General features: G+C 41.6%; 1 protein-coding gene across 1 annotated transcript; it reads left to right on the top strand.

The window, feature by feature from the left end:
- Positions 1-1,340: 1,340 nt before the first annotated feature.
- On the top strand, positions 1,341-25,787 carry HORMAD1 (HORMA domain containing 1). Its single transcript, XM_056111029.1, has 14 exons — positions 1,341-1,373; positions 4,490-4,634; positions 6,130-6,193; positions 8,823-8,859; positions 11,498-11,518; positions 11,736-11,762; positions 13,272-13,339; positions 14,972-15,123; positions 16,881-17,134; positions 19,209-19,275; positions 19,840-19,913; positions 21,113-21,196; positions 23,590-23,658; positions 25,707-25,787. The coding sequence occupies exons 1-14, from the start codon at positions 1,341-1,343 to the stop codon at positions 25,785-25,787; spliced, it is 1,176 nt and encodes a 391-aa protein (XP_055967004.1).

Here is a 25,787-nt window from a genome sequence, read left to right as displayed (position 1 = left end):
GGATGCAGGAGGGAGCCAGTGGCTGCAGTGCCTGTCGCTGTGCCTCAGGTGTGACCCCCACACCTCGTAGGTCACTACCCGCAGCACCCTGTGCTCACCTCCCTGGCAAACTGTGGTCCCCTCTCCAGCACCCCTGTTCGTGGTCCCCACAAGTGCTGGGCCTCTCAGTGGCCAGGCCATCAACTCACCTTGAGAGGCTCCTCTCTTGTCCCCACATTTTCCTTATTTTGAAGCTAAAAGTTTTTTGTTTAATTTTGATTGATTGTTTTAGTGGGTTTTTTTTTGGGGGGGGGGGCACACCTAGCAATGCTTAGCTCTTACTTCTGGCTTTGCACAGAGGAATTACTCCTTTTGGTGCTCAGGGGACCATATGGGATACCGGGGGGATGAACCTGGGGTCAGGCGCATGCAAGCAAACTCCTACCCACTGTGTTGTAGCTCTGTGTGGGTTCCAAATAGAACCCACATTTGGGAGCCCCAACTGGTGGTGTGCAGGGATAACTCCTGACTCTGCGATCAGGGGTCACCCCTGGCACTGCTCAGGGGACCAAATGTAATGCCGAGGATCAAACCCAGGTCAGCCAGGTGCAAAACCAAGCGCCCTACCTGGGCCCTGAAGCACTGCTGAGTGTAGCCCCCAAACCAAAAACATACAGAACAAACAAAAGCCTAAGCTAACAGTGGAATGATCTTCTGTTCCAAATGTCCCTGTGCCCTGTTGTGCCCTGTAGCCCCAGCGTGAAGAGTCTGCCTAAGATCAACCCAGCGACCAGCCCCGGGACGTGCGAAGCTTGCATTTTGCCCCTGAGCCTCATCCTACCCAGTCTCCCTTTTTTGAAAGTTCTGTTACAGAGCAAGTTTAATGCCCAATCTCTGAGACTTGCTAATAGAAAGGCTTAAATAAGAACCTTACTCAGGGGACACAGCTGGTAGGACACTTGCCTTGCATGCAGCTGACCTAAGTTCGATGATCTGACACTTCCATGAGGGTTTGCAGAGCCAGGAGTAAGCCCTGAGCATTGCCATGTGTGCCCCCCCCCCCAAAAAAAGGAACCTCACTCAGAAGAGCTGTCCAGTAAAGTGAGTATCCCAAATTCAAGATCCCAAAGTGTAAAGAAATCCTTCACTGCATTTGTGGTTCCAGGTTGTGGACTGGGTGACGCTCTGGGTTCCATTACCATCTAGCATGTACCCTTGGGCACTGCAGGGAACAACCCTTGGGCCTCAAGCCATGAGTTGTCCCCAAGCAGGTGGCTTTAGAGTAGTAAGTTATATAATGCTAGGCATAAAAATGATAAAAATTTAAGCTTGCATGTGTGTTGCAGGTTGAATTCCAGAATATGGCCACGGCACAGTTGCAGAAAACTTCCATGGTATGATTTTTAAATATCTTGACATAATTGAATTTAGCTGATTTTGTGGTTTCTTAAGGTTTGAACAATTTTATTATTTGGGAGTTAAGAGTAAACTGCTTGAGGGGTTAATGATACCAGGAAAGTTAATGGTTTAAGAAATAAAGTTACTTGTAGAAAATTCTAGTATATTGTGTTAAATCACTGATTGAAATTCAATTATATTAGATATTAATAAGTACTTTTTCCTTGATGATATTATTCATAGCAGTCCACTCCTACAAAATAAATGTCCATACCATACAAACAGATGAAATTGTCTTCCTTGCAATAGATCTTACGTTATAGTGAGTTGTGTTAAGCTTGGGCAATAACCAAAAAGGAAGTTAGTGCTAAATATTTACATACTTCACATAAGTATGGTAAAGGTAAAGGTAAAGGCCCTCCCGTTGATCGTCGATTTGCTCGAGCGGGCCCAGTAACATCTCCATTGGAGACTGTTGTTACTGTGTCTGGCATATACGAATACTCTCGGTAGCTTGCCGGGCTCTCCGAGAGGGGCGGAGGAATCGAACTCGGGAAGGCCATGTTGGCCGCTTGTAAGGCGAACGCCCTACGATAACTTATATAACTTACATACATACCTGCAAAAGGATTTTTTAAACACTATTCTTGTTTATTTGTACCGCACCCTCAGTGCTCAGAGCTGAACTCAGGTGTCACTTATTGCAGTGCAGGGGGTCCATATAGGATGCTCAGGATTGAACCAAGCCCAATTGTCTATCAGGGCAAGTGCCCTACAGCATTTTTAAGCATTTTTCAGGTCATCTTAGGCTGCTAGCCTGGAAATCCCCTCATATTCTAGAAATCATTCTTTTCCGGGGGTATGGTGCCGCCAGCAGGTCAATCTGTACCTGTGAGGCAAGTGCATCAGCAGCCTGATGGCACCATCAGACTTCCAGATACCCCAAAATTGCTGCTGTGCCTCTGGCCAGACCCCAACAACTTGGGGCAAAGTTTACCAAGAAAGTAAACAGCCAAAAGTTAGGTATGTGGGAGACACACCCACAAACCACCTCCAGCTCAGCTACATAATTGGAGGCATGGCCTCTCTGGTTCCTGATCGAACTGCTTAATGGCCATGATCCCAGAGACGTTAAACTACGGTGCCATGCCTCCCTGGGAGGAAGAGGGTGTTGCTCCCTTCTGCCTTTCTCCCCCCACCTCCCCACCCCAGCAGCAAGGTGGCTGCCGCCTCAGAGCTTAGAGGAAAGCCAGGTATGAGCCAGCGGTGACGGGGCAACTGCAGTCTCATGGGAAGGGGGACAGTATCAGCTCGTCTTTCACACCCTACCGAGGTCACAAGTTGCCCTCCACGAGCAGCTCTCCGGCACAGCCATGGCTCCAGAGGCAAAAGGACTTAGTCCAGAGCCCAGCAGCATGCAGCAGAAAAGTGAATGGACCATGTGTTAAACTTCAGCACCATGCCTCCCCGGGAGGGAAAGGGTGTTACTCCCTTCTGCCTTTTTTCCCTCCCTGGCAGCAAGGTGGCCGCCGCCTCAGAGCTTATTGGAAAGCCAGGTATGAGCCGGCGGTGACGGGACAACTGCAGTCTCATGGGAAGGGGGACAATACCAGTTCGTCTTTCACGCCCTACCGAGGTCATGAGTTGCCCCCCACAAGCGGCTCTCCGGTACAGCCATAACACCAGACGTACAAAAACCGATCTCGTAATTATCTGGCTCTTTGCAGAAATCCAAAATCATTATATGATTCTCATGACCAGCTATAGAAAACAAAGTATTTCACAATGCCTTTTCAGCAATTCTGATTGTGGGGGGGGGGGCGGAATTCTAAACAATATTGGTGCATCTTTTGTCGAAATAATGTAATCAATGTAGAGGAGTTAAGTGGAAATCATCTGCCTCACAGGCATTGGGAGGGGTGGAAGCGGGGTATATTGGGGTTCTTGGTGGTGAAAAATGAGTACTGGTGAAGGGAGTGGTGTTTGATCATTGTATGACCAAGACTTAAACCTGAAAGCTTAGTAACTTTTCCCACAGTGATTCAATAAATAAATACAAGAAGAAAAATAAAACTATGGAAAAAAAAGTAAGGTAGAGTACACGGCCAAATCAATCAGCTAATCAGTGGCTGAATAAATAGCAGTACTCCTACTTAAAAAAAAAATCATTCTTTTCTGGGATTACTAAGTACTATGGTTCGAAATTCTTTGGGATGGTATCATATTTATGCAAAATTAAATCTTCCTTCAGTTCAGGAAAACTGTCCTCCCGTTGTTCATCGATTTGCTCGAGCGGGCCCAGTTACATCTCCATTTTGAGACTGGTTACTGTGTTTGGCATATTGAATACGTCATGGGTAGCTTGCCAGGCATTGCTGTGCAGGCAAGATACTCTCAGTAGCTTGCCGGGCTGTCCAAGAGGGGCGGAGGAATTGAACCTGGGCTGGCTGCACACAAGGCAAACTCCCTACCACTGTGCTATCGCTCCAGCCCAGGGTGTGACCCAAAGAGAAAAACTACATTTTTAAATTTAAACACCATGAAGTAGTTCATGTTATAGTTGTTTCAGGCATTCAGTATTCCAACATCATTTTTACTAGCAGTGTGACCTTCCCTCTATCGTTGTCTCCAGTTTCCCACCCCCCTCCATACTGCCCCATTGTCATGCACTAACAGATTTACTTGATACTGCTTATTACCACATCACAAAAAGAATTACTGGAAAATAGAACAATAAAAGTCAATTTGTGATCATTGTTATATCCACAGTGGTGTTACTAATATCATTGAGGATTTACTGAACTGGATGGTGCTTGTTGATCCTTTTTTGTTGTTGTTTTCACTCACAAGGTTGACTGGGTTTTGTGGGCTTCTACACAACTTTCCCATCAAATTTGCTGTGCTCCTGCTGAGCTGTGAATTCTGTGAAAGTTGGAGATGTCACAGGAGCGGTGGAGCTGGGCTACTTATATGTCAGAGGATGTCAGGTGGGGGTTGCTGAGCATATCCAGGAGGGAAGAGAATCTGCCCACCTACATTCCAAGAAGACTGCAGAGTGGAAAACATTTTTAACAAATCTGAATAAAATATTTTAATTTTCTTTGATTTTTAGAGTGCTTTGGTTTTTCCCAGTAAGATACCAACTGAACAGCAATCTTTGGTGTTAGTAAAGAGACTCCTAGCAGTTTCAGTATCCTGCATCACATACTTAAGAGGAATATTTCCAGAACGTGCTTATGGAACAAGATATCTAGATGGTAATAATATTGATTTGAATTTTTTAAATGTGTTGTTTTTATTTAGACTTACTTTAAAACTTGAATTTTTTAAACTTAAGATACTTCCTTTTATGTCCACTATGTCGATATACCACATTGAGGGGTGTGTCACACCTGATAATACTCAGGGGCTACTCCAAGGCTCTACTCAAGAATCACTCATGGCAGTGAGTGACAATATGCAGTGCCGGAGATTGAATCGGGACCGTATGCAGTTCAGGGAACTAAGTCAGGGTTGTGCAAAGCAAGTGCCTTAACCTCCGTACTCTATTTAACCTCTCACCCTTGGATTCATGTGAATCTGTTCATTAACTGGTATATGTTTGGGGGTTTCCCACACTTTTATTATTACCAAAAAATTATATTTGTATAGATAAGTAGTTTATTTTCTTCAGGGAGAGACCACCCTAAGAACTGGTTTTGCCAGGGGCTCTTCCTGGTGGATTTGCACTTGGTGGTGCTTGAGGGACCAGAGATATGTGGTGCAGGGATTCAAATCAGAGTTGGTAGAATGCAAGGAAAGCAGTTTCACTCTATACTATCTCTTGCCGAATCTAAGTAGTTTAAATATTGGGGTGGTGTTAACAAGGTGGGGGTACCCAGTAGTGCTTAGGAGTTGTTCCTGGCTCTGTGCTTAGGGATCACTCCTGGCAGTGCTAGGTGGACCATTTGTGGTGCTGGAGATTGGGTCAAGGTTGACTGCATGCAGGGCAGGTGCTTTAACAACTCCGTACTATGTTTCCCCAGTTCCCAAGTAGCTTGTTTTTAAAAGTATATTCAATACCCTTGAAAAGAATCATAACTTCCTCTGTTTCTCAAGTATAAATTTACCTGCTAGTGCTCTTTTTGGGGGGCGGGGCAAGGTCATCCTAGGTTTTTGGACCTCTAAGGTTGTACCCAGTTGATACTCAGGGGATTGTGTGGGGATCAGACAAAGCCAGCCACATGTAAAGCTTGTGCCTTTTCTGGGGAGGGAAAGAGGAACACAGGTAGCAGTGGTAGGGGCTTACTCCTGACTCTGTGCTCAGGAGTCACTCTTAGTGAGCTCAGGAGACCATATGACATGCTGGGGATCAAATCTTGGTCAACTGTGTGCAAAGCAAACACCCTTTCCACTGTACTATGGCTACACTACTACCACTACCACTACTATACTACCATTACTACACTACTACCACTACTACCACTACTACAAAACAAACACCCTTCCCACTGTACTATGGCTCTAAAGGTTGTGCCTTAACTTCTCTGGCCCAAAAGCCTGTCACCATTAATTCAATTTATAGGCCAATTTATTATATACTACCTTTATATATTTAATACATTTTATAAGTAAATGTATAATAGTTACTGTAAGTTTATTGCCATCAATAATATATTTGTAATATGCAGATAGGGAAAATAATCATTTAAAATTTCTACTTATTTGTAATCCTAAATATCTCTGTATTTATATCACCATTTTTGTGTTTAGATCTTTGTGTCAAAATTCTGAGAGAAGACAAAAGCTGTCCAGGATCTTCTCAGTTAGTGAAGTGGTAAGTAAAATAATACCTAATAATAGAAAACATTTTTATTAAATAGAGTTATTTGTACCTCAGAAACCTTTCCATATTTAACAATAAGCCCCCACGAATAGCCAAAGCAATTCTTGGGGAAAAGAAAATGGGAGGAATCAACCTCCCTAACTTCAAACTCTACTACAAAGCAGTAATAATTAAAACAGCATGGTACTGGAACAAAGGCAGAGCTGTAGACCAATGGAACAGGGTTGAATATACTGACATCTCCCCCTAAGCATATGACCTTCGATAAGGGGGCAAGAAAAGTGAAGTGGAGCAGGGAAAGCCTCTTTAACAAATTGTGCTGGCAAAACTGGACGGCTACATGCAAAAAAGTGGGTTCAGATCTCTGCCTAACACCATGTACAAAAGTAAGATCAAAATGGATTAAAGACCTCAACATAAGACCGGAATCCATAAGGTACACTTAAGACAAGGTTGGCAAAACCCTCCATGACATTGAAGCTAACAGTATCTTCAAAGATGTCGCACCACTGGCCAAGCAAGTGAAAGCAGAGACAAATGGGACTACCTTAAACTAAGAAGCTTCTGCACCTCCAAAGAAACAGTGACCAAAATACAAAAACAGTCTACAGAATGGGAAAGGATATTTGCCAAATACATATCTGATAAGGGGTTGATATCAAGGATATACAAAATACTGGTTGAACTCCACAAAAAGAAAACATCCAACCCCATCAAAAAAATTGGCAGATGAAATGAATAGAAACTTTCACAAAGAAGAAATCCGAATGGCTCAAAGGCACATGAGAAAATGTTCCACATCATTAATCATCAGGGAGATGCAGATCAAAACCACAATGAGATATCATTTCACATCACAGAGACTGGCCCATATCCACAAGAACAAAAGCAACCGGTGTTGGTGCGGATGTGGGGAGAAAGGGACCCTCCTTCACTGCTGGTGGGAATGCCAACTGGTTCAGCCCTTTTGAAAAACAGTATGGATGATTCTCAAAAAATTAGAAATTGAGCTCCCATTTGATCCAGCAATACCACTCCTGGGAATACATCCCAGAGAGGCAAAAAAGTATAGTCGAAGTGACATCTGCAATTGTTTGTTCATTGCAGCACTGTTTACAATAGCCAGAATCTGCACCTCAAAACAGGCCTGAGAACAGATGACTGGTTAAAGAAACTTTGGTACATTTACACAATGGAGTACTATGTAGCTATTAGAAAGGAGGAAGTCATGAAATTTACATACAAGTGGGACTGCATGGAAAGTATCATGTTAAGTGAAATGACTCAGAAAGAAAGGGATAGACATAGAAAGATTGCATTCATCTGGGGAACATAAAGTAAAAAAATAGGAGACTAACACCCAAGAATGGCCGAGATTAGTACCAGGAATTTTACTCCATGGCCTGGAGGCCAACCACACATGTTAGGGGGAAAGGGAGCTCAGATAGAGAAGGGAGCACCAACTAAAGGGTGTTGGGAGGATCCTCCCAGGATGGGAGAAGCATGCTGAAAGTAGACTATAGACCAAACATGACTGTCACCCATTGCCTCTTTTGCAAACTACAACACCCAATAAGAGAGAACAAAAGGGAATGCCCTGCCACAGAGGCAGGGGGGAATGGGGGGAATGGGGGTGGGAGGGATACTGGGATCCGTGGTGGTGGGAAATGGGCACTGGTGGAGGGATGGGTATTTAATCATTGTATAATTGAAACCCAAGCACAAAAATTTGCAAGTCTGCAAATATACCTCATGATATCTCACTAATAAAAATTAAAAAATAAAATAAAAAATTTTTTTAAAAAAACCTTTCCATATTTAACCTAGTTTTACTGTTTTTACCATTATCCATTGATACTGTTTTTGCAATCTTTGTAGTTTTTGCATTAAAATTTGTCTTAGCATCCCATATGGTCCCCTGAGCACCGCCAGGGGTAATTCCTGAGCGCAGAGCCAGGAGTGACCCCTGTGCGTTGCCGGGTGTGACCCAAAGAGCAAAAAAAAATAAATAAAAAATAAAATTTGTCTTATTTCATGCTCCATGTGAGCAAGCTTGAACTGGAGCAATAGCACAGCTGGTAGGGCATCTGTCTTGCACATGAGCAACCCAGGTTCAATTCCCAGCATCCCATATGGTCCCCCTGGCACCACCATGAGTAATTCCTGAGGGCATAAGCCAGGAGTAACCCCTGTGCAATGCCGAGTGTGACCCAAAAAGCAAAAATAAATAAATGAGCAGGTTACATTTTCCTATTATGCTCAATAAATAGCTGTCATATATAGTATGCATCTCATTTTTATAATCATTTTATTTTCTCCCATGTTACTTTTTGATTATTTTAATGAATTGATAGTCTGGAGCAATAGCACAGTGAGTAGAGCGTTTTGCCTTGCACACGGCTGATCCAGGTTCGATTCCTCCTGGGCCCACTCGAGCAAATCGATGAACAACGGGAGGACAGTGCTACAGTGCTAATGAACTGATGAGAAGGGAGCTTTAATAACACTTTGTTTTAGTAATGCATAATGTATTTGGTAATAAGATAAATGTTTTTTTAAAGTACTATTTTCTGGAACTGCACTAGTCTAAAATGAATCCTGAGTTTGTTTGTTTTCGTAGGATGCTGGGATGTTACGATGCTTTACAGAAAAAATATGTAAGTCATATGAATTATTTTTTTCTGAAGTTTATGTTCTGCAAATAGGACATGTAGTAAAACAACTTGGGCTGGAGTGATGGTACAGTGGGTAGGGCACTTGCCTTGCACGTGGCCGACCCGGGTTTGGTTCCTCTGCTCCTCTTGGAGAGCCTGGCAAGATACCAAGCGTATTCTGCCCCCACAGCAAAGCCTGGCAAGCTACCTGTGACGTACTGGATATGCCAAAAGCAGTAACAAATCTCACAATGGAGACATTACTGGGCCCACTCAAGCAAATCAACGAACAACGGGAGGACAGTGACAGTGCTATAGTAAAACGACTTAAACTAGATTGTCCAGAGCCAGAGTAAAAGTTTGAACATTTGAATTTTCAAATCTTAACTTTTTTTCACTAATATGATTACAACGGGCTGGAGCGATAGCACAGCGGGTAGGGCGTTTGCCTTGCACGCGGCCAACATGGCCGACCCGAGTTCGATTCCTCCGCCCCTCTCGGAGAGCCCGGCAAGCTACCAAGAGTATTCGATGTGCCAGACACAGTAACAACAAAGTCTCCAATGGAGACATTACTGGGCCCGCTCGAGCAAATCGACGATCAACGGGAGGGCCTTTACCTTACCTTTATGATTACAACATGTTAATGTTTTGGTTTTGGTGTACAGAATTACTACACCTAGGGCAAGAGTAATAATTCAGCAGGTAGAGAATTTGGGAATTTGCAATTTGCCTTGCACGTCGCTGCCCCAGGTTTGATCTCCAGCACCACATAATGCCCCCAAGCCCACCAGGAGTAACCCCCTGAGTCCAGAGTCAGAAGTAATTCATGAGCACCACTCCTCCAAGCAAACAAAAAAATTACTACATCTTCATTATCCCCAAAGTGTCCAAACCTTCTACCACTGTCCTTATCACTTCTGATCCACTTGTTCTTCTACCCCCACTGCTCTGTAGTCTCGTTTCTGCAGTCGGAAGGCAAAGGGTTTGTCATTATTTGAAACTATATATTACCTTGTTTTGTTTTTCTGTATACTACTGTTTGGGCCCCAAGACCTCTAATCATTTGCTTTACCGGATAAAACTTCGTGGGTGGTCGTGTGAGAGCGCCAGCTGTCCTGAGGAAAACTTTGCTTGGTTTTCTTTCTTTTTTTTTTTTAATTTTTATTAGTGAGACACCATGAGGTACAGTTGTAGACTTAGAAATTTTGTGCTTGGGTTTCAGTTATACAATGATCAAATACCCATCCTTCCACCAGTGCCCATTTCCCACCACCACAGATCCCAGTATCCCTCCCACCCCCATCCCCCCCATTCCACCCTGCCTCTGTAGCAGGGCATTCCCTCTCTCTCTCCGTTTGGGTGTTGTGGTTTGCAAAAGAGGCATTGAATGGCAATTATGTTTGGTCTATAGTCTATTTTCAGCATGCTTCTCCTGAGGAAAACTTTGGAGGGAACCAGCTACTAGATGGTTTGATTAATCTTTCGCCCCTATACCCAAGTCGGATGACCGATTTGCACATCAGGACCACTACGGACCTCCACTAGAGTTTCCTCTGGCATCGCCCTCCCCAGGCATAGTTCACCATCTTTCCGGTCCTAACACGTGCAGAGAGACGAGCTGGTGGTGCACCCTCAGCGGACTGGAGAGGCCTCGGGATCCCACCTCGGCCTGGCACTTTCTAAAATCTCAGAGCTAGGACGAAGAAGGCGTTACTGGTGCCTGCTCGAGGAAATCGATGAACAACAGGATGACAGTGATGCAGTGATATACTACTGTAGCTCTGTCCTCCCATTCATCGATTTGCTCGAGCGGGCACCAGTAACATCTCCATCCTGAGACTTGTTATTACTGTTTTTGGCATATCGAATATGTCACAGGTAGCCTTCCAGGCTTTGCCGTGTGGGCGGGATGGTCTTGGTAGCTTGTCGGGATCTCCAAGAGGGGCCGAGGAATCAAACCCGGGTTGGCCGTGTACAAGACAACCGCCCTACCCGCCGTGCTATCACTCTAGCCCTCTATATACTACAGCGGAGTGAAATCATCTGTCCTCTCTTTCTCTCTCTCTTGCTCACTTATTTTCACTTAACATACCCTCCAGTTTCAAGTTGCAAAAAACTATAAGATTTCATCTTGTCTTATAACTGAGTAGTATTATGTATGCACATGACAATTTCTTTATCTGTCATTGGACTTTTGAGTTGTTTCTATAACCTGGCTATTATACTTAGAACTGAAATTAACATGGGTGTATATATATTTTTGAATATTTGAATATTTAAAGCAATAGAATTGATACTTAATAAAATTTGCCAAGAAGTATTTTAAAAAATTAAGGGGCTGGTAGGTAGGAAAGTTGCCTTGCACAGGGCTTACCAGGGTTCAATCCCCAGCACCCCATGTGGTCCTCTTACCCCCACCAGGAATAATCCCTGAGTGCAGAGCCAGGAGTAACCTCTGAGTTTATACCATTAGGTATGGCCCCAAAACAGACAAGAGAAATATTTCTTTTAACATGCATCATAAAATATTTCCTGCAATGTTATTTGATGAAAGAAGGCAAAAAATTATCAGGATCCATTATGAAAAACTATTTCATATAATAAAAGTAAGACTTTTTTTCTTTTTGTTGTATTTCAGCTAAGGATGGTGGTTCTAGCTGTAAGTATTTAAAAAAAACTTTAAGACTGTCAGATAATGGCCTTGCTTAATTAAAGAATACTAAAACAATTGATTTTATCACTATTTCAACAAACAAAAAACAAATTAATATTTTGATGGTTCATTTCGTGTATCTTTTGCTGTCAATTAACAGTTTAAACATAATTATTTCTTTAATACCAACTTCTATAACTCAGTTGTAAATTATTTTTAATAGGTTTACACCAATCCAGAAGACCCTCATGTAAGTATGCTTAAGCTAGTAAAGAAATAGAGGAGCTGGAGGGATTGCACAGCAGGTGGGGCGTTTACCTTGCACACGGCCGGGCCGACCGGGTTTGATTCCCAGCATCCCTTATGGTCCCCTGCGTACCGCCAGGAGTAACTCCTGAATGCAGAGCCAGGAGTAACCCCTGTGCATCGCTGGTGTGACCCAAAAAGAAAAATAAAAATAGAATGCTTATGTTATCTATAAATGACATGAAATATAATATCTTAGGCTCTTAATTGCACTTAAATTAATGTATTTTCACATTTATTTTTACACTTCAGAAACATTTTTGGAGGCAAAGCAGTGATTATATTGTTATATTTAAACAAATTAATATACATACAACAAGAGAGAGTATGCGAATGATCTCAGGTCATCATGCCATACATAAATCATAAACTCTCCTGACATTAGGTTCTTAAAAATACTCCTATTTTTAGGGGCCAGAGAAATACTACTACAGGTCGGGTGTTTGCCTGGCATGCAGCTGACTGTGGTTTGAACCCTGGCACCCCCATATGGTCCTAACCCCCAGCTAGGAGAGCACAGAGCCAGGAGTAAACCCTGAGCACTACCAGTGTGGCCCCAAAACCAAAGAGAGAGAGGGAGGGACAGGGAGGGAGGAAGGGAAAACTGATCTCTATCCCTATATTAGCACTAAAAAAAGTAAATGAAGCAGTGAAAAAGTATTAAGGGAAAGAACTAACAAGATGCCTGGGAGTATCAGGGAGATAGCACAAAGAAATGGGACACTGGCCGTATTTTCTTGAGTCATACCGTGGCACTGCATGGCCCCAGAAACTTCTGGAATTCCTCCTTTCTCCTAAAAAATAGGATTTAGAATGTATCTTTCCTCTGGTACTCATAGCTGAAGTTGTCTAATATTTCTCCCTGGCATGTGGCTTAGCAATAGAGCTTCGCCATGGATTAAATTTATGTGTCTTCAGGAAAAAAGTTTTTTAATCCATGGTGACAAAATTATAAAAGCAAATACCATAAATTATTGATCAGAAACTCTTCAGAAAATGTTTGTCTTTAGTTGTTTTATAATTGCACACTTTCTTTTGATGAATGAACAGATTTGCTGATGCATATTTGGTGAATGCTTGGCATACCAGATATTTCATTAAGGATTCTAAATTACCCCTTTGAAAGCCCTTAGTAGCTGGAAACTGAAATTTAGGTGACTTAAATGACTTGCTTGTGGTTATGATATATCAAAGATTTGAATTTTGTGCTTAACTATTCTGCCTGACCTACCTGTCGAGATACTTCTGCCTCTGATATATATATTGTAGAGATTCGGGGAATAAATCTTGCTCCAAATTCCAAACTATTAGTGCTTGAAAGTTTCATCTGAGCAGTTGGAATTAGCATAGAAGGTAAAATTACTAAATGATTTTAAGAATCACAAAAGCATGTATCTACTTGGCAACTAGTACTGTATATCAGAATATGTAATCACAATGTTTTTCATTTAAGACAATTTCAGAATGTTATCAGTTTAAATTCAAGTACACCAATAATGGACCAGTTATGGACCTCATGAGGTATTGTTTGATATTTTCTTTCTGTATTACAAATTACCACTAACTAATATTAAGGCTGTAAAGTTGACCGTCAGAATTAATTATAAAAATTCACAAACATCTCCCATTAACCTTTAAAGTATAACACTACAAAATATCCATAAACCAAGATTCTATGGATAATCTCATTTTAATTGCTTGACAAAACTAAAGAGTACAAATTATTGGGGCTGGAGCGATAGCACAGCGGGTAGGGCGTTTGCCTTGCACGCAGCCAACCTAGGTTCGATTCCCAGCATCCCATATGGTCCCCCGAGCACCGCCAGGAGTGATTCCTGAGTGCATGAACCAGGAGTAACTCCTGTGCATCGCCGGGTGGGACCCAAAAAAGAAAAAAAAATTAAGAGTACAAATTATTGTATACTTGAGTGATTAGAAATATAATATATAATTAAGGGGGCGGAGCAATAGTACAGCAGGGAGGGCGTTTGCCTTGCATGTGGCCGACCCGGGTTCAATCCCAGGTATCCCATATGGTCCCCCAAGCACTGCCAGGAGTAATCCCTGAGCAGTGCCAGGTGTGACCCCCCAAAATCAATATATATATATAATTAACCCAAATTTTAATTGTTTTTTCATTCATTCATCATCCTGTTATTCGTCGATTGCCTCGAGCAGGCCCCAGTAACTTCTCTTTCATCCTAGCCCTGAGATTATATTCAAGGCTCTTTAGGAGAATGAGACCCATCATTGTTACTGGTATTTGGCATATTTGGTACGCCACGGGGAGTTTGCCAGACTCTGCCCTGTGGGCAGGCTACATTCGATAGCCTGCAAGTTTGTCCAGAGTAGGAATGAGATAATAAGATATTGTGATAAGATTCCGGGAGCTGGATTTTTTAGTCTCTGAGTCTTGGCCGTTGATGGGATTACACGGCGCCAGGGGGCCAATTGGTGGGTGTGACCTCCGCCTACTGGAATTTGGAGGATCTGGGTGGAGGATGCTCAGCCCCGATCCGAGTAGGCTTGGAGATCTCGGCCCCGGGACCCACGTGGCTTTGTTCCTCTGCCGGTACCTTCAGGTGTGCGGAGAGTGGTCTCAGCATGGTGGTGGCTGGTCCTGGAGGTCTTCGGCTGCCGGAGCCCTGGTCGGGGTGGGGAGGAAAGCTCAACCCGCTCCCCTCCAAGGGACCCCAGCGAGGAACAGCCAGGCGTATTTGTTTAAAATCTTATTTAAATTGCATGTTCAAACATTTTTTGTTTTGTATATTATTTTAGATATATATTGTAAATAAAACATTTATAGTAACTTTCAACTTAACAGTAGCACTGTCCTCCCATTGTTCATCGATTTGCTTGAGCAGGCACCAGTAACGTCTCCATCGTGAGACTTGTTGTTACTGTTTTTGGCATATCGAATACGCAACGGGGAGTTTGCCAGGCTCTGCCGTGCAGGCAAGATACTCTCGATAGCTTGCCGGGCTCTCCAAGAGGGTCGGAGGAATCGAACCTGGGTCGGCCATATGCATGGCATACTTCCTACCCTCTGTGCTACCGCTCCAGCCCCCAACTTAACAGTATAATGTTTTATTAAAAAATAAGGATATCAAGTAGTAAAATTTGTAATAAGTGAAATATGTGATTCTCTTCTAGTAAAAACCAAAACAATGAGTCTAGTATGTCATCTGCTGACACCAAGAGAGCAAGTATTCTCCTCATTCGCAAGATTTATGTCCTAATGCAAAATTTGGGACCATTACCTAATGATGTTTGTTTGACCATGAAACTGTTTTACTATGATGAAGGTACTGTTTACAACACATCTCCTTTCAGTTGTTATCTATAGTATCTATTAATGAAACAATTGTTTTCCTGTCATAAATGGTTTTTTTTGTTTTGTTTGGTTTAGGGGTTTGTTTTGATTTGGGGGGTTTTTTGTTTGGGGCCCACACCTGGCAGTACTCAGAGCTACTTTTGGCTCTGCTCTCAGAGATTACACCTGGTGGGGCCCAAGGTACCAAGGATCAAACTTGGGTGGGCCTCATGAAAGGAAGCACCCCTACCCATTGTACTGTCTCTCCAGTCGCCTCACAAATGTTTTTAAACACCTGAATTGTAATGTTTCAAAATTATAAAATTTCCATTAGTACTTGAAAAAGATTGTGGAATAGAATCTTTTTTCTTTTCTTTTTTAATTTTTTTTTGTGTGTGAAGTAAAATATTTTATTTGAAGATTTTATAAAAAAATAAATAAATTTTTAAAAAGGAGGGGGCTGGAGTCATGGGCGTTTGCCTTGCACGCAGCCAACCCAGGTTCGATTCCCAGCATCGCATATGAGCACCACTGGGAGTAATTCCTGAGTGCATGAGCCAGGAGTAACCCCTGTGCAACACCAGGTGTGACCCAAAAATAAAAAATAAAATGAAGATTTTAGGAAGGGGAAGGAGGAACGGAAAGTATGTGTGAGAGAGTAACACCCTCAAGAGAGAACCCAGGCTTCTCCAAGGAGAGACCCCCCCTACACACATCCCAACATTAGATATGAAAGCACACTTCTCTCGAGGGGACATACGGGCGACACGTGCTCAGGTGCCACATATGCTCGGCCACATGGACACGAGCAGCACATAGGCTCAGGCAGCATATGCCTGGGAACAAAATCTTTAAGACATACACAAATGGCTAGAAAGAGAGCTCAGTGGCCCAAGAGCACCACGGCAGTCCCAGCACAGAATGAGGAGTGATCCTTGAGCACTGCTGGGTGTGACCCAAAAACCTCACCCAAAAACAAAACAGAAAGTATATATACAGACTTTTCCATGGACTTCTCCAGGTTCTAGGGATTCCTAGACACACACACACAGAGAGAAAGAGAGAGAGAGAGAGAGAGAGAGAGAGAGAGAGAGAGAGAGAGAAGAGAAGAGAGAGGAGAGGGGAAGAGAGAAAAGAGGGGAGAAGAGAGAGAGGAGAGAAAGAAGAGAAATAGTTGAAATCACACTTTTCATTTGCCAGATCAATAAAAGTTGTGACCCTGTTAATGGCAAGGGTAGGGGTGGGGGTGAGGATGGGAGTAAGTAGTACTTTTATTCACTTTTGAGGAAATTGAGGTGTATTTGTATTCTGTTTTTTTGGAGGGGTCATACCTGGTGGTACTCTGGGACCCAGGGCCCATACCTGAAATAGTGGTACCTCGGGGCTACTCCATCCAGATGAATCAAACCTGGGCCTGCATGCAAATCATATATTTAGCCCATTGAATTATCTCTCAAAACTCCTGAAATTATGACATTTTGTTTATTTTGTTTGCAGGCCATACCCAGAGGTGCTCAGGCCTTACTCCTGGCGGGCAGGGGGACCATATGTAGTGCTAGGAATCAAACCCAGATCAGGCGTGTGCAGGGCGAAAACCTTAAATGCTCTACTATATCTCTCTGACCCATGAAATTATGACTTTAATCTTCATATATTTTAATAATATTTTCAAAATCATGGGCAGTTATTGCAATCTCATTCTGTGATATTACTGTAAGATAGTTCAGTTTATACTTTATTCTTTTGAAGTTACACCCCCAGATTACCAGCCTCCTGGTTTTAAGGATGGTGATTGTGAAGGAGTGATTTTTGATGGAGAACCTATGTACTTAAATGTGGGAGAAGTCCCAACACCTTTTCACACCTTCAAGGTCAAAGTGACCACTGAGAAAGAAAGAATGGAAAAGATTGATTCAAGTATATTATCACCAAAACAAATAAAAACACCACCTCAAAAAATTCTCATGGACAGATATGATCAAGAAGATGAAAAGGAACATTCTGTAAGTATAAATATATTTAAGCAGCTCTGAAATATAATACATTTGACAGTTTTTTTACGTTTCATCAGTATTTGTGTAACTGGTGGGGGCGTGGCTTTTTGGGTCACACCCAGCTGTGCTCAGGGGTTACTCCTGGCTCTGCACTCAGGAATTACTCCTGGCGGTGCTCGGGGGACCATATGGGATGCTGAGGATTGAAGCCAGGTTGGCAGCATGCAAGGCAAACACCCTGCCCATTTAACTATTGCTCGAGCCCCAATATATGTGCAATTTTTAATCATAATCACAGGTTGAAAGGGACTTTAAAGAAAATAGAGCAAGGCTGGAGAGATTGTACAGGGGTTAGAGTGCTTGCTTTGCACGTGGCCAATCCAGGTTTGATCTCCACACCACACATGGTCGCCTGAAAGCTCCACCAGGGAGTGATCCCTGATCACAGAGCCAGGAGTAGACCTTGAAGTCTTAATATATTATGAAAATTATCACCCCAAAACCTTTTTCTAAAAAAGAAGGGAAAAGTAGAGACTTTTAAGTCATAAAACATTTTCCCAGGAATTTCAATTTTCTGTCCTGAATAAAGCAGAAAGTGGTGCTAGAGGCATGTCTCATTTTACTCTTAAGTTACGATCACAGAGGCCAGAGCAACCGTGCAGTGGATTGGGTGTTTGCCTTGCACCTTCCTACCTGGGTTTGATCCCTGGCATCCCATGTGGTCCCCTAAGTACTACCAGGACTAATTCCTGAGTGCAGAACCAGAAGTGAACCCTGAGCATCACTAGGTGTCACCCCAAAACAAAACAACAACAAATTATTATCAAAGTTCTCAAGTGTAGAGACTGACTTTTCTGATTTAGACTTGAGACCACGTTCCTTACAAATAAAAAATTTCGTTTTCAACCAGTTCAGTCAAAGAAGAAAACTTTTCCTTAAAAAGAAATCCCAGGAGATTTTTCTGTACCCTGGAGATTTATTTGTCTGGGAATAGACATGTAAAACAGAAGTTAGCTTCTTTTGCGGTTGACCTCCAAGTATAGAGCTAGTAGTAGTCCCTCAGCACTGTGAGGTGTGGCTCAAACTGCCCCTCTCCCCCCCTCGTCCCCGCCAATAGAACCAGTTTTGAGGCTGGAGCTATAGTACAGGGATAAAAGGCATTTCCTATACATGCAGCCAAGCCAGGTTTGATTCCCGGCATCCCATATGGTCCCCTGAGAACTACCAGGAATAATACCTGAGCACAGAGCCAGAAGTAATCCCTGAGCATCCCACCACCAGGTGTGGCCCAAAATCCGGGGGAAAAAAAATCACAGTTTTGCTTTTTAAACAAATATAGCTGGGGCCAGAAAGATAGTTCAGTGGGTAACACACTGATCTTGCACTGGACTTACCCAGGTTCAATCCCTGTTGCCCTACATCATTCCTGAGCCCTGCCAGGATCCCTGAACACCGCAGTGGTCCAAAATTTCCCCAAATTTAAAAAAACTTATAAATATGGCTGAAAATTGTGTAATTTATTCTTTAAACTATTGAAAGCTCTTGACATGTCATAAATGAAAGTAATAATAAGACTTTAAATCTATTTCTACTATACCATGTCTGAGTTTACCCTTCACTAACTCCCTGAGAAAGTTTGTGTTATATTTATAATGTATACTAGCATCTACATATGAATATATATACATAAATTCCAGAGTTATGGAAGCTATATGTGGTTGTGTGAACATGTCTAATATGTGTTTTCAAATAATTATATGTTCTAAAGTTCTAAAAGCTTTTAGGTAGTTTTAGGAAAGTTGTATGTTTTTATAATTTGCTTATAAAACAATCCTGCAAAGTGAAGCAGTATTTTATACATGTCTGGAGAAATAAGTTACCTTGTTGTAAAGCAATTATAGGACCACTTCATATGTAGCAAGCATAAGGTAATTATAGTGCTCCTTTTTTTTAGCTTTTATGTAAAATTATATAATTAGTAAATAAATTCATATTAAAATTTGTGTATAAAAGTTTATAAATATTTCTACCAGTTTCAATTTCTTTTTAAATATGTTCATTTTATTTTCATGTAATTATGAAGGATGATTTTGACAGTGAAATAAAAATGGAAGAGCAGAAAATAAATCCTGGATCTTCTGAATATGGAGGTAAAAATTTTTTGGAGGAAAAAAGTTTTCCTCTACATCAGTTAAAACGTAGAGGGGGGGGGAAAGTTTGGACTATCAAGCTAACATGGCTACTTTGATTCCCAGCAGAGCCAAAAAAATTAAGAATATTAAAATTTATTTTATTTTTCTTTAGGGGCAAGAGAAAACATTACAATGGGTAGGGCACTTGCCTTGCACACAGCCGACCTCAATTAAATCCCCAGCATCCCATATGGTCCCCTGAGCACCACCAGGAGTACTTCCTGAATGCACAGCCAGAAGTAAACTGAGCATTGCCAGTGTGGCCCAAAAACAAAACCAAAAAATGTTTTTAATTTCAAAGGGACCAACCAGATAGTTCAGAGGGTTAGTGCTATGTTTTATAAGAGGAAATGCAAATTTAATCCCCAGCGCTGTGTGGTTCCCTCAGCAATGCTAGGCACAGAACTGTAAGCATGAACCAGGAATAGGAGTACCACTGTTTGTTGCACCCTTCAAAAAAGTAGGTTAATTCATTTCCAAGTCTACATTGTATAACTTTAATTACTACTTTTTTTTAAACAGGATCAAATTTAGCTTGTGAGGATAAAGTTATGAAATCTAAAGAAAGTCCAGATATTTCCATTTCCCATTCTCAGGTATAATCTTGGTAGTACTATCTCAACTTTCACTGTCTTTTTCAAAAGATTACTTATATGCTTAGTTATAGCTCAGATTTTATTTTCATTTTTTAGAAGAAAATTAGGCTAATATTAACAAAATCTGAAATTATATGTTGAAAATTTTTGATTATATTAAAGGTTGGTTTCTGTAGTAAAAAGAAATTTTGGGGCTGGAGCAATAGCACAGTGGGTAGAGCATTTGCCTTGCACACGGCCAACTCGGGTTCGATTCCCAGCATCCCATAGGGTCCCCCGAGCACCGCAAGGAGTGATTCCTGAGTGCAGAGCCAGGAGTAACCCCTGAGCATCACCGGGTGTGACCCAAAAAGAAAAAAATATGTATGGTTTTTCTTAATAAACCTAATTATGGTTAATAGAACCAAAGGATTTCAGAGTTGAAGCAATTTATTTATACAACCATCCCTTATAATATCCAATACACTTTTTATAGCCTCGGAGCAGAACAAATTTGTTTTTGTTTTCCATGTAAAGTAAAATCCTGAAATTACAATATTAAATAAAATGAACTTGAAAATAATGGAACTAATTAAGTTTATCTTCATCTGCTCAACTCCTTTCTCAAATGGGAGTAGGCTGCAAGTTTTAACCTTAAGAAAGAATATTGCCTGCTGGTTATTTAAGACTTTCTCATGTCAGTGAATACTTAACTATGTAAGCATTAATTTTACTGTCATTTCCTTAGTGGCTTTATTTTGTGACAGTAAAAATCAACTCAAGGGGCTGCAGAGACAGCACAGCGGGTAGGGCGTTTGCCTTGCACGCGGCCGACCTGGGTTCGTTTCCCAGCATCCCATATGATCCCCTGAGCGTCACCAGGAGTAACTCCTGAGTGCAGAGCTAGAAGCAACCCCTGTACATCGCCAGGTGTGACCCAAAAAGAAAAAAAAATCAACTCAAAATTGCTGGATTTTATTAGTTAAGACTGAATTTTATGTGGTTGAATTTTTGAACCCTTTATTGTGCTATATAAAAACCCCTCCTCTGTGGGCGTTGAAGATATAGTTCAGGGGTTATGGTGCTTGCGGCCAACCATGGTTCAGTCCCTGGCACCACATATAATGCCTCCAGGCATTGCCAAGAGAGATCTCTGAGCACTGTCAAGTGTAGCCCCAAAACAAAAACAAGAAATGCTTACACGGTTGTTTGTTTTCTAGGTTGAGCAGTTGGTCAATAAAACATCTGAACTTGACGTGTCTGAAAGTAAAACAAGAAGTGGAAAAATCTTTCAGAATAAAGTGGTAAATGTCTCTTTAGATTTGTTTTCCATTCTGACCCTTTGGATTTTCTCTAATGTTTCTTCATTTTTTAAGTTATTATGTCTTTAAATTGAGCGTTAAAAAGTTATTTGGGACAGGTGAGGTAGCATGGGGGTGAGGTTGCATTTTTTGTATGTGTCTGTCTGGCCCAATTTGATTGTAGTCCTTCATCCCCCCCAACACCTGCCACAATCATTGCTAAGTATGTAACCCTGCTTGTCCCCAAGAACTGCTAGGGTAGCCCTGGTGATCGCTGGCGTCCCAAAGCCCAAGTATCACTGCATCCTTGGGCCTGTTGATTGAGTACTGCTTGGGAATGGCCCCCAGGGAATCTGAGCACTGCTTGGGAGCCCCCCACTCTCACTCTCACTTTTAAATGTTATTAGGGCCCAAAGATAGCCCACAGGGCTGGAGCACATACTTTGCACTTGCGAGCTCTTAGGTTTGAACCCTGGCATCACGTGGGTTCAAACAATGTTTATCCCCCAAGAATAGTTATTAGCAAAGTGGGCATAAATATATAAGCAGCACAAAGGTGGAGCGCATGCCTGCATGCTTTGCATGTATTGAAATTCTAAATCTTTTGCCTAATATTAAAAAAAAACAAAATTGAAAGGTACCTTGATTTGTAGTGGTTGTCATCAAATACTAATTTTTTTGTTTTGTTTTGGGGTGACACCTGGTTGTGTTCAGAGCACTGAGGGTTTGCTCCTGGTGGTGCTTGGGGAACGTATGATTCTGGGCATTGAGCCCAGGCCCACAACAGGCATGGCATGTACTCAGTTCATTGAAAACTCTCTGTGATCCCAAAATAATAATTTATAAAAACTGCATATAGTCTGGAATAGAATAGTAGAGTGTCTGCCTTGCAGGCATGAGTCTGTGAGTTCAGTCTCCTGCACTGCACCACATGCCAAGTACCATCTGACAGTAATGCTGTTCAGTGTCTTGATGACATTACAAAGTGTAACCTCCAGTATACTGAATCCAAGTGTGTGAGGCTTACAACGAAGTGTGCAAGCACTGCAGCCAAGTGTGCAACACAGTTATCACAACCACAAATGGAGGAGAAGGGGGAAATTTAGAATAGATTTTTTAGCAGTATTTGCCATATAGCACATTACTAAAACCAAGAGATGAAAATCATCAGTCAGTAAACAAAATTTGACATATCCATACAGCAGAGTATTACGCAATTATATAAAGGAACAACGTGGATGAACGTCTTTGCAAACATTTTACTAAATGAAAGTAACCTCTCATTAAAGTCCAAACATCATATGATTTCATCCATATGAAAGTCTCAAAAAGGATATTCTATAGAGGGAAAGACTTAGGGCTGGCAGCAGGATAAAGGAATGGTGAGGGGTTAAGGGGATGAAAACTTGAGGGTACAAACTTAATTTGTCATGATGAAAAGTATTCTAAAATTGCCTGTGGTGATAGTTACAAAACTCTGTGATAGTTACACAACTCTGAATATACTTTTTTTTTCCTTTTTGGGTCACACCCAGCATAGCTCAGGGGTTACTCCTGGCTCTGCACTCAGGAATTACTCCTGGCAGTGCTTGGGGGACCATATGGGATGCTGGGAATCGAACCCCGGGTCGGACGCATGCAAGGCAAACGCCCAACCTGCTGTGCTATTTATTGCTCCAGCCCCAGAATAGACGTTTAAAGCATTGAATCGCACTTAAAAAAAAAATTTTATTGACTCACCCTGAAATAGTTACAAAGGTGATCCTGGTTGAACTTCAGTCATACAGTGTTCCAACTCTCTTCCCTTCACCAGTGTACATCTCCTATCACCAGTGTCCCCAGTTTCCCACCCTCCCACCCCCCAGCCCGCGCCCAGCCTGCCATTTGTCTCTTTCTCTCTCCCCACCCTGGCTCTCCTCACTCCCACTCTTCCCCTCTCTCTTTCCCCTTCTCCTCTCTCCTCTTCCCCCTCCCTCCCTACCTCCCTCCCCCTCCATCCTCCTCCAATCCCCTCCTCTCCCTGTTTTGGGCAGTATGGTTTGCAGTATAGGTACTGAAAGGTGACCATGTTTGTCCCTTTACCTGCTTTCAGCACCCAGTTCTTGTCCAGAGTGATCATTTTCAGTTATCATTGTCATAGTGGTCCCTTCTCTATCCTGACTGCCCTCCTGCCACACCAATTGTGGCAAGCTTCCAATAGTGAACTATCCTCCAGTGAAAACTGTGAGTTGTACACTGTTAAGTGGTTAGATTGTATCTGAGTTATGTCTTGATAAAATATTTTTGATAAAACTTTCAAAATATAAAACGTCATATGATTGCCTCTGATTGGAAAAAGTGAGTGTTGGTTGCTGTTTGAAAAATGTCTTACCAGCAATTACTCTTTCTTTGTTGAGGTTAATGGAAATCAACCAGTAAAATCTAAAGAGAATCGGAAGAAACGTATTCGCGAATCTGGAAAATCTGTAAGTTTTATAAATAACACACAGTTTGGATAAAAATGGCAAATATCAGAATACCACTACTGTAAATTAAATTATAAATCGATAAATCTCTACTCTGATATGCAAATGTTTTGTTTCTAAAAATAGAATGATTTTTAATTAAGGTGTGCCGTGTTGGCTTGTTCTTTTTTCTAAATATATGGTGAAATGAATGAAAATATGTCAAGGGTAAAAAAAAGTGAATGGAGGGGCTGGAGCAATAGTACAGCAGGTAGGGCGTTGGCCTTCAATACGACCAACCATGGTTTATTCCCCATCATCCCATGTGGTCCCCCAAGCACTGCCAGCAGTAATTCCTGAGTGCAGAGCCAGGAATAACCCCTGAACAAGCACCGGGTATGACCCAAAAAGAAAGAAAAAAAAGAATGTAGTAAGAAAATGAGTATAAGAATAATAGGACCGGGACGGAACAATAGTACAGCAGGGAAGGCTTTGCCCTGCAGGCTGCCAACCCAAGTTTGATCCCCAGCACCCCATGCAGTTCCCCAAGCACTGCCAGGAGTAATAGCTGAGTGCAGAGCCACGAGTGACCACTGAGCTTGCAGGGCATGACCCCAAAACCAAAAAAAAAACCCAAAACACCCAATTAGGACCCTTTTTTTTACAGAGAGCTAAAAATAAGGCCACAAATTTGATCTGGACTTTCTAAAGAAAAATGTTAAGAATTTAAGATATCAAGTTTAAGTATTCCCCCAAAATGAAACCATATCCTCCTTATACTTTAAAAAACAAATTTTGCCTGAACTAGCGATAGCACAGCGGGTAGGGCGTTCGCCTTGCATGCAGCCAACATGGACGACCCGAGTTCGATTCCTCCGCCCCTCTCGGAGAGCCCAGCAAGCTACCGAGAGTATTCAATATGCCAGACACAGTAACAACAAAGTCTCCAATGGAGACGTTACTGGGCCCGCTCGAGCAAATCGATGATCAACGGGAGGGCCTTTACTTTTTTACTTTACTTTAAATTCTGTTTATATTTTTAATTATTTTACCAAATCAGATCATGTGTTTTTCAATTCTGAGTGGAAAAACTTACTTTTTTTGTCTAGAACTTTTAGTAAGTTAAAATTGGACAACTATAAACTTAGACTATTTTTATTTTATTTGAATTTTGAACACCACCAACCCCAGTGAGGCCTGGAGATTACTCATGACTCTGCACTCATGAATTACTCCTGGTGGTGCTCAGGGGACCATATGGGATGCTCAGGAATGAACCCGAGTTTGCCACGTGCAAGGCAAGCACCTTACTTCTATATTATCACTTTGATATTTTTAAAAAATAAGTTCTAAACGGATATTCCCAAGAATAGTTTGTTAATACTATTTTCAGTTACATTTCAGTTACATGTCTTGAGCAGGGAATGGAACAACCAGACATTTCATAACATTAGGTTCTTTTATTTTTCACAATGTATTGAGCTTTGTTTTTTCCCCTGAAAAATCTCTTTATAATTTTTTGTGCATTTTTTCAGAAAAGTGAAAGTTCAATAACTCAGATAATTTTATTAGAAATTTTCCTAATTCTCCTCCTATTTACTCAAAAGTGTCTATCAAATATCTACTATCAGGCTTCTCTGAGGACCATTGGAGACATGCATTAGTCTCATAGACAAAGACACATTCCTCATAGACAAAACATGAGTTAAATCTCACAGAATGCTAAAATACAGTCATTTTCTCTATTTTACCATTCATTAAGAACACACCCCTCTAATCCCCCTAAGAAATTTTACTATGTTGAGGATGTAATGTTAAATCTATCTTTATAATTACTCTAGCAAACCTAATGAATACCTATACTTTACAAGTATATACTTTCAGCAGCTGTCAGATGATGTAAATGCAGCAATAATAAAATTTACTTTCAAGGAACCTAGATATCCTGTCCTAGTAGGAAATAATTGTGCTGGGTATAACTTTTAAAAAGAAAGAAAACATGAAAAATGTAGAATAAAGACATTTAAACTGGAGAGCATCTATTCTTAGTAATAGTTTTGTTTTGACAGGTCCTTCATCACTATGATCCTGCTAGTCAAGAATCTGTGCCCAAAAGAAGAAAGTTTAGCGAACCAAAGGAACTTATATGA

This window comes from Sorex fumeus, unplaced genomic scaffold (assembly GCF_029834395.1).
Source record: "Sorex fumeus unplaced genomic scaffold, SorFum_2.1 ptg000001l, whole genome shotgun sequence".
Classification (NCBI taxonomy): domain Eukaryota; kingdom Metazoa; phylum Chordata; class Mammalia; order Eulipotyphla; family Soricidae; genus Sorex; species Sorex fumeus.
The sequence above is the reverse complement of the archived record's forward strand: the minus strand, read 5'-3'. Positions and strand labels throughout refer to the sequence as shown.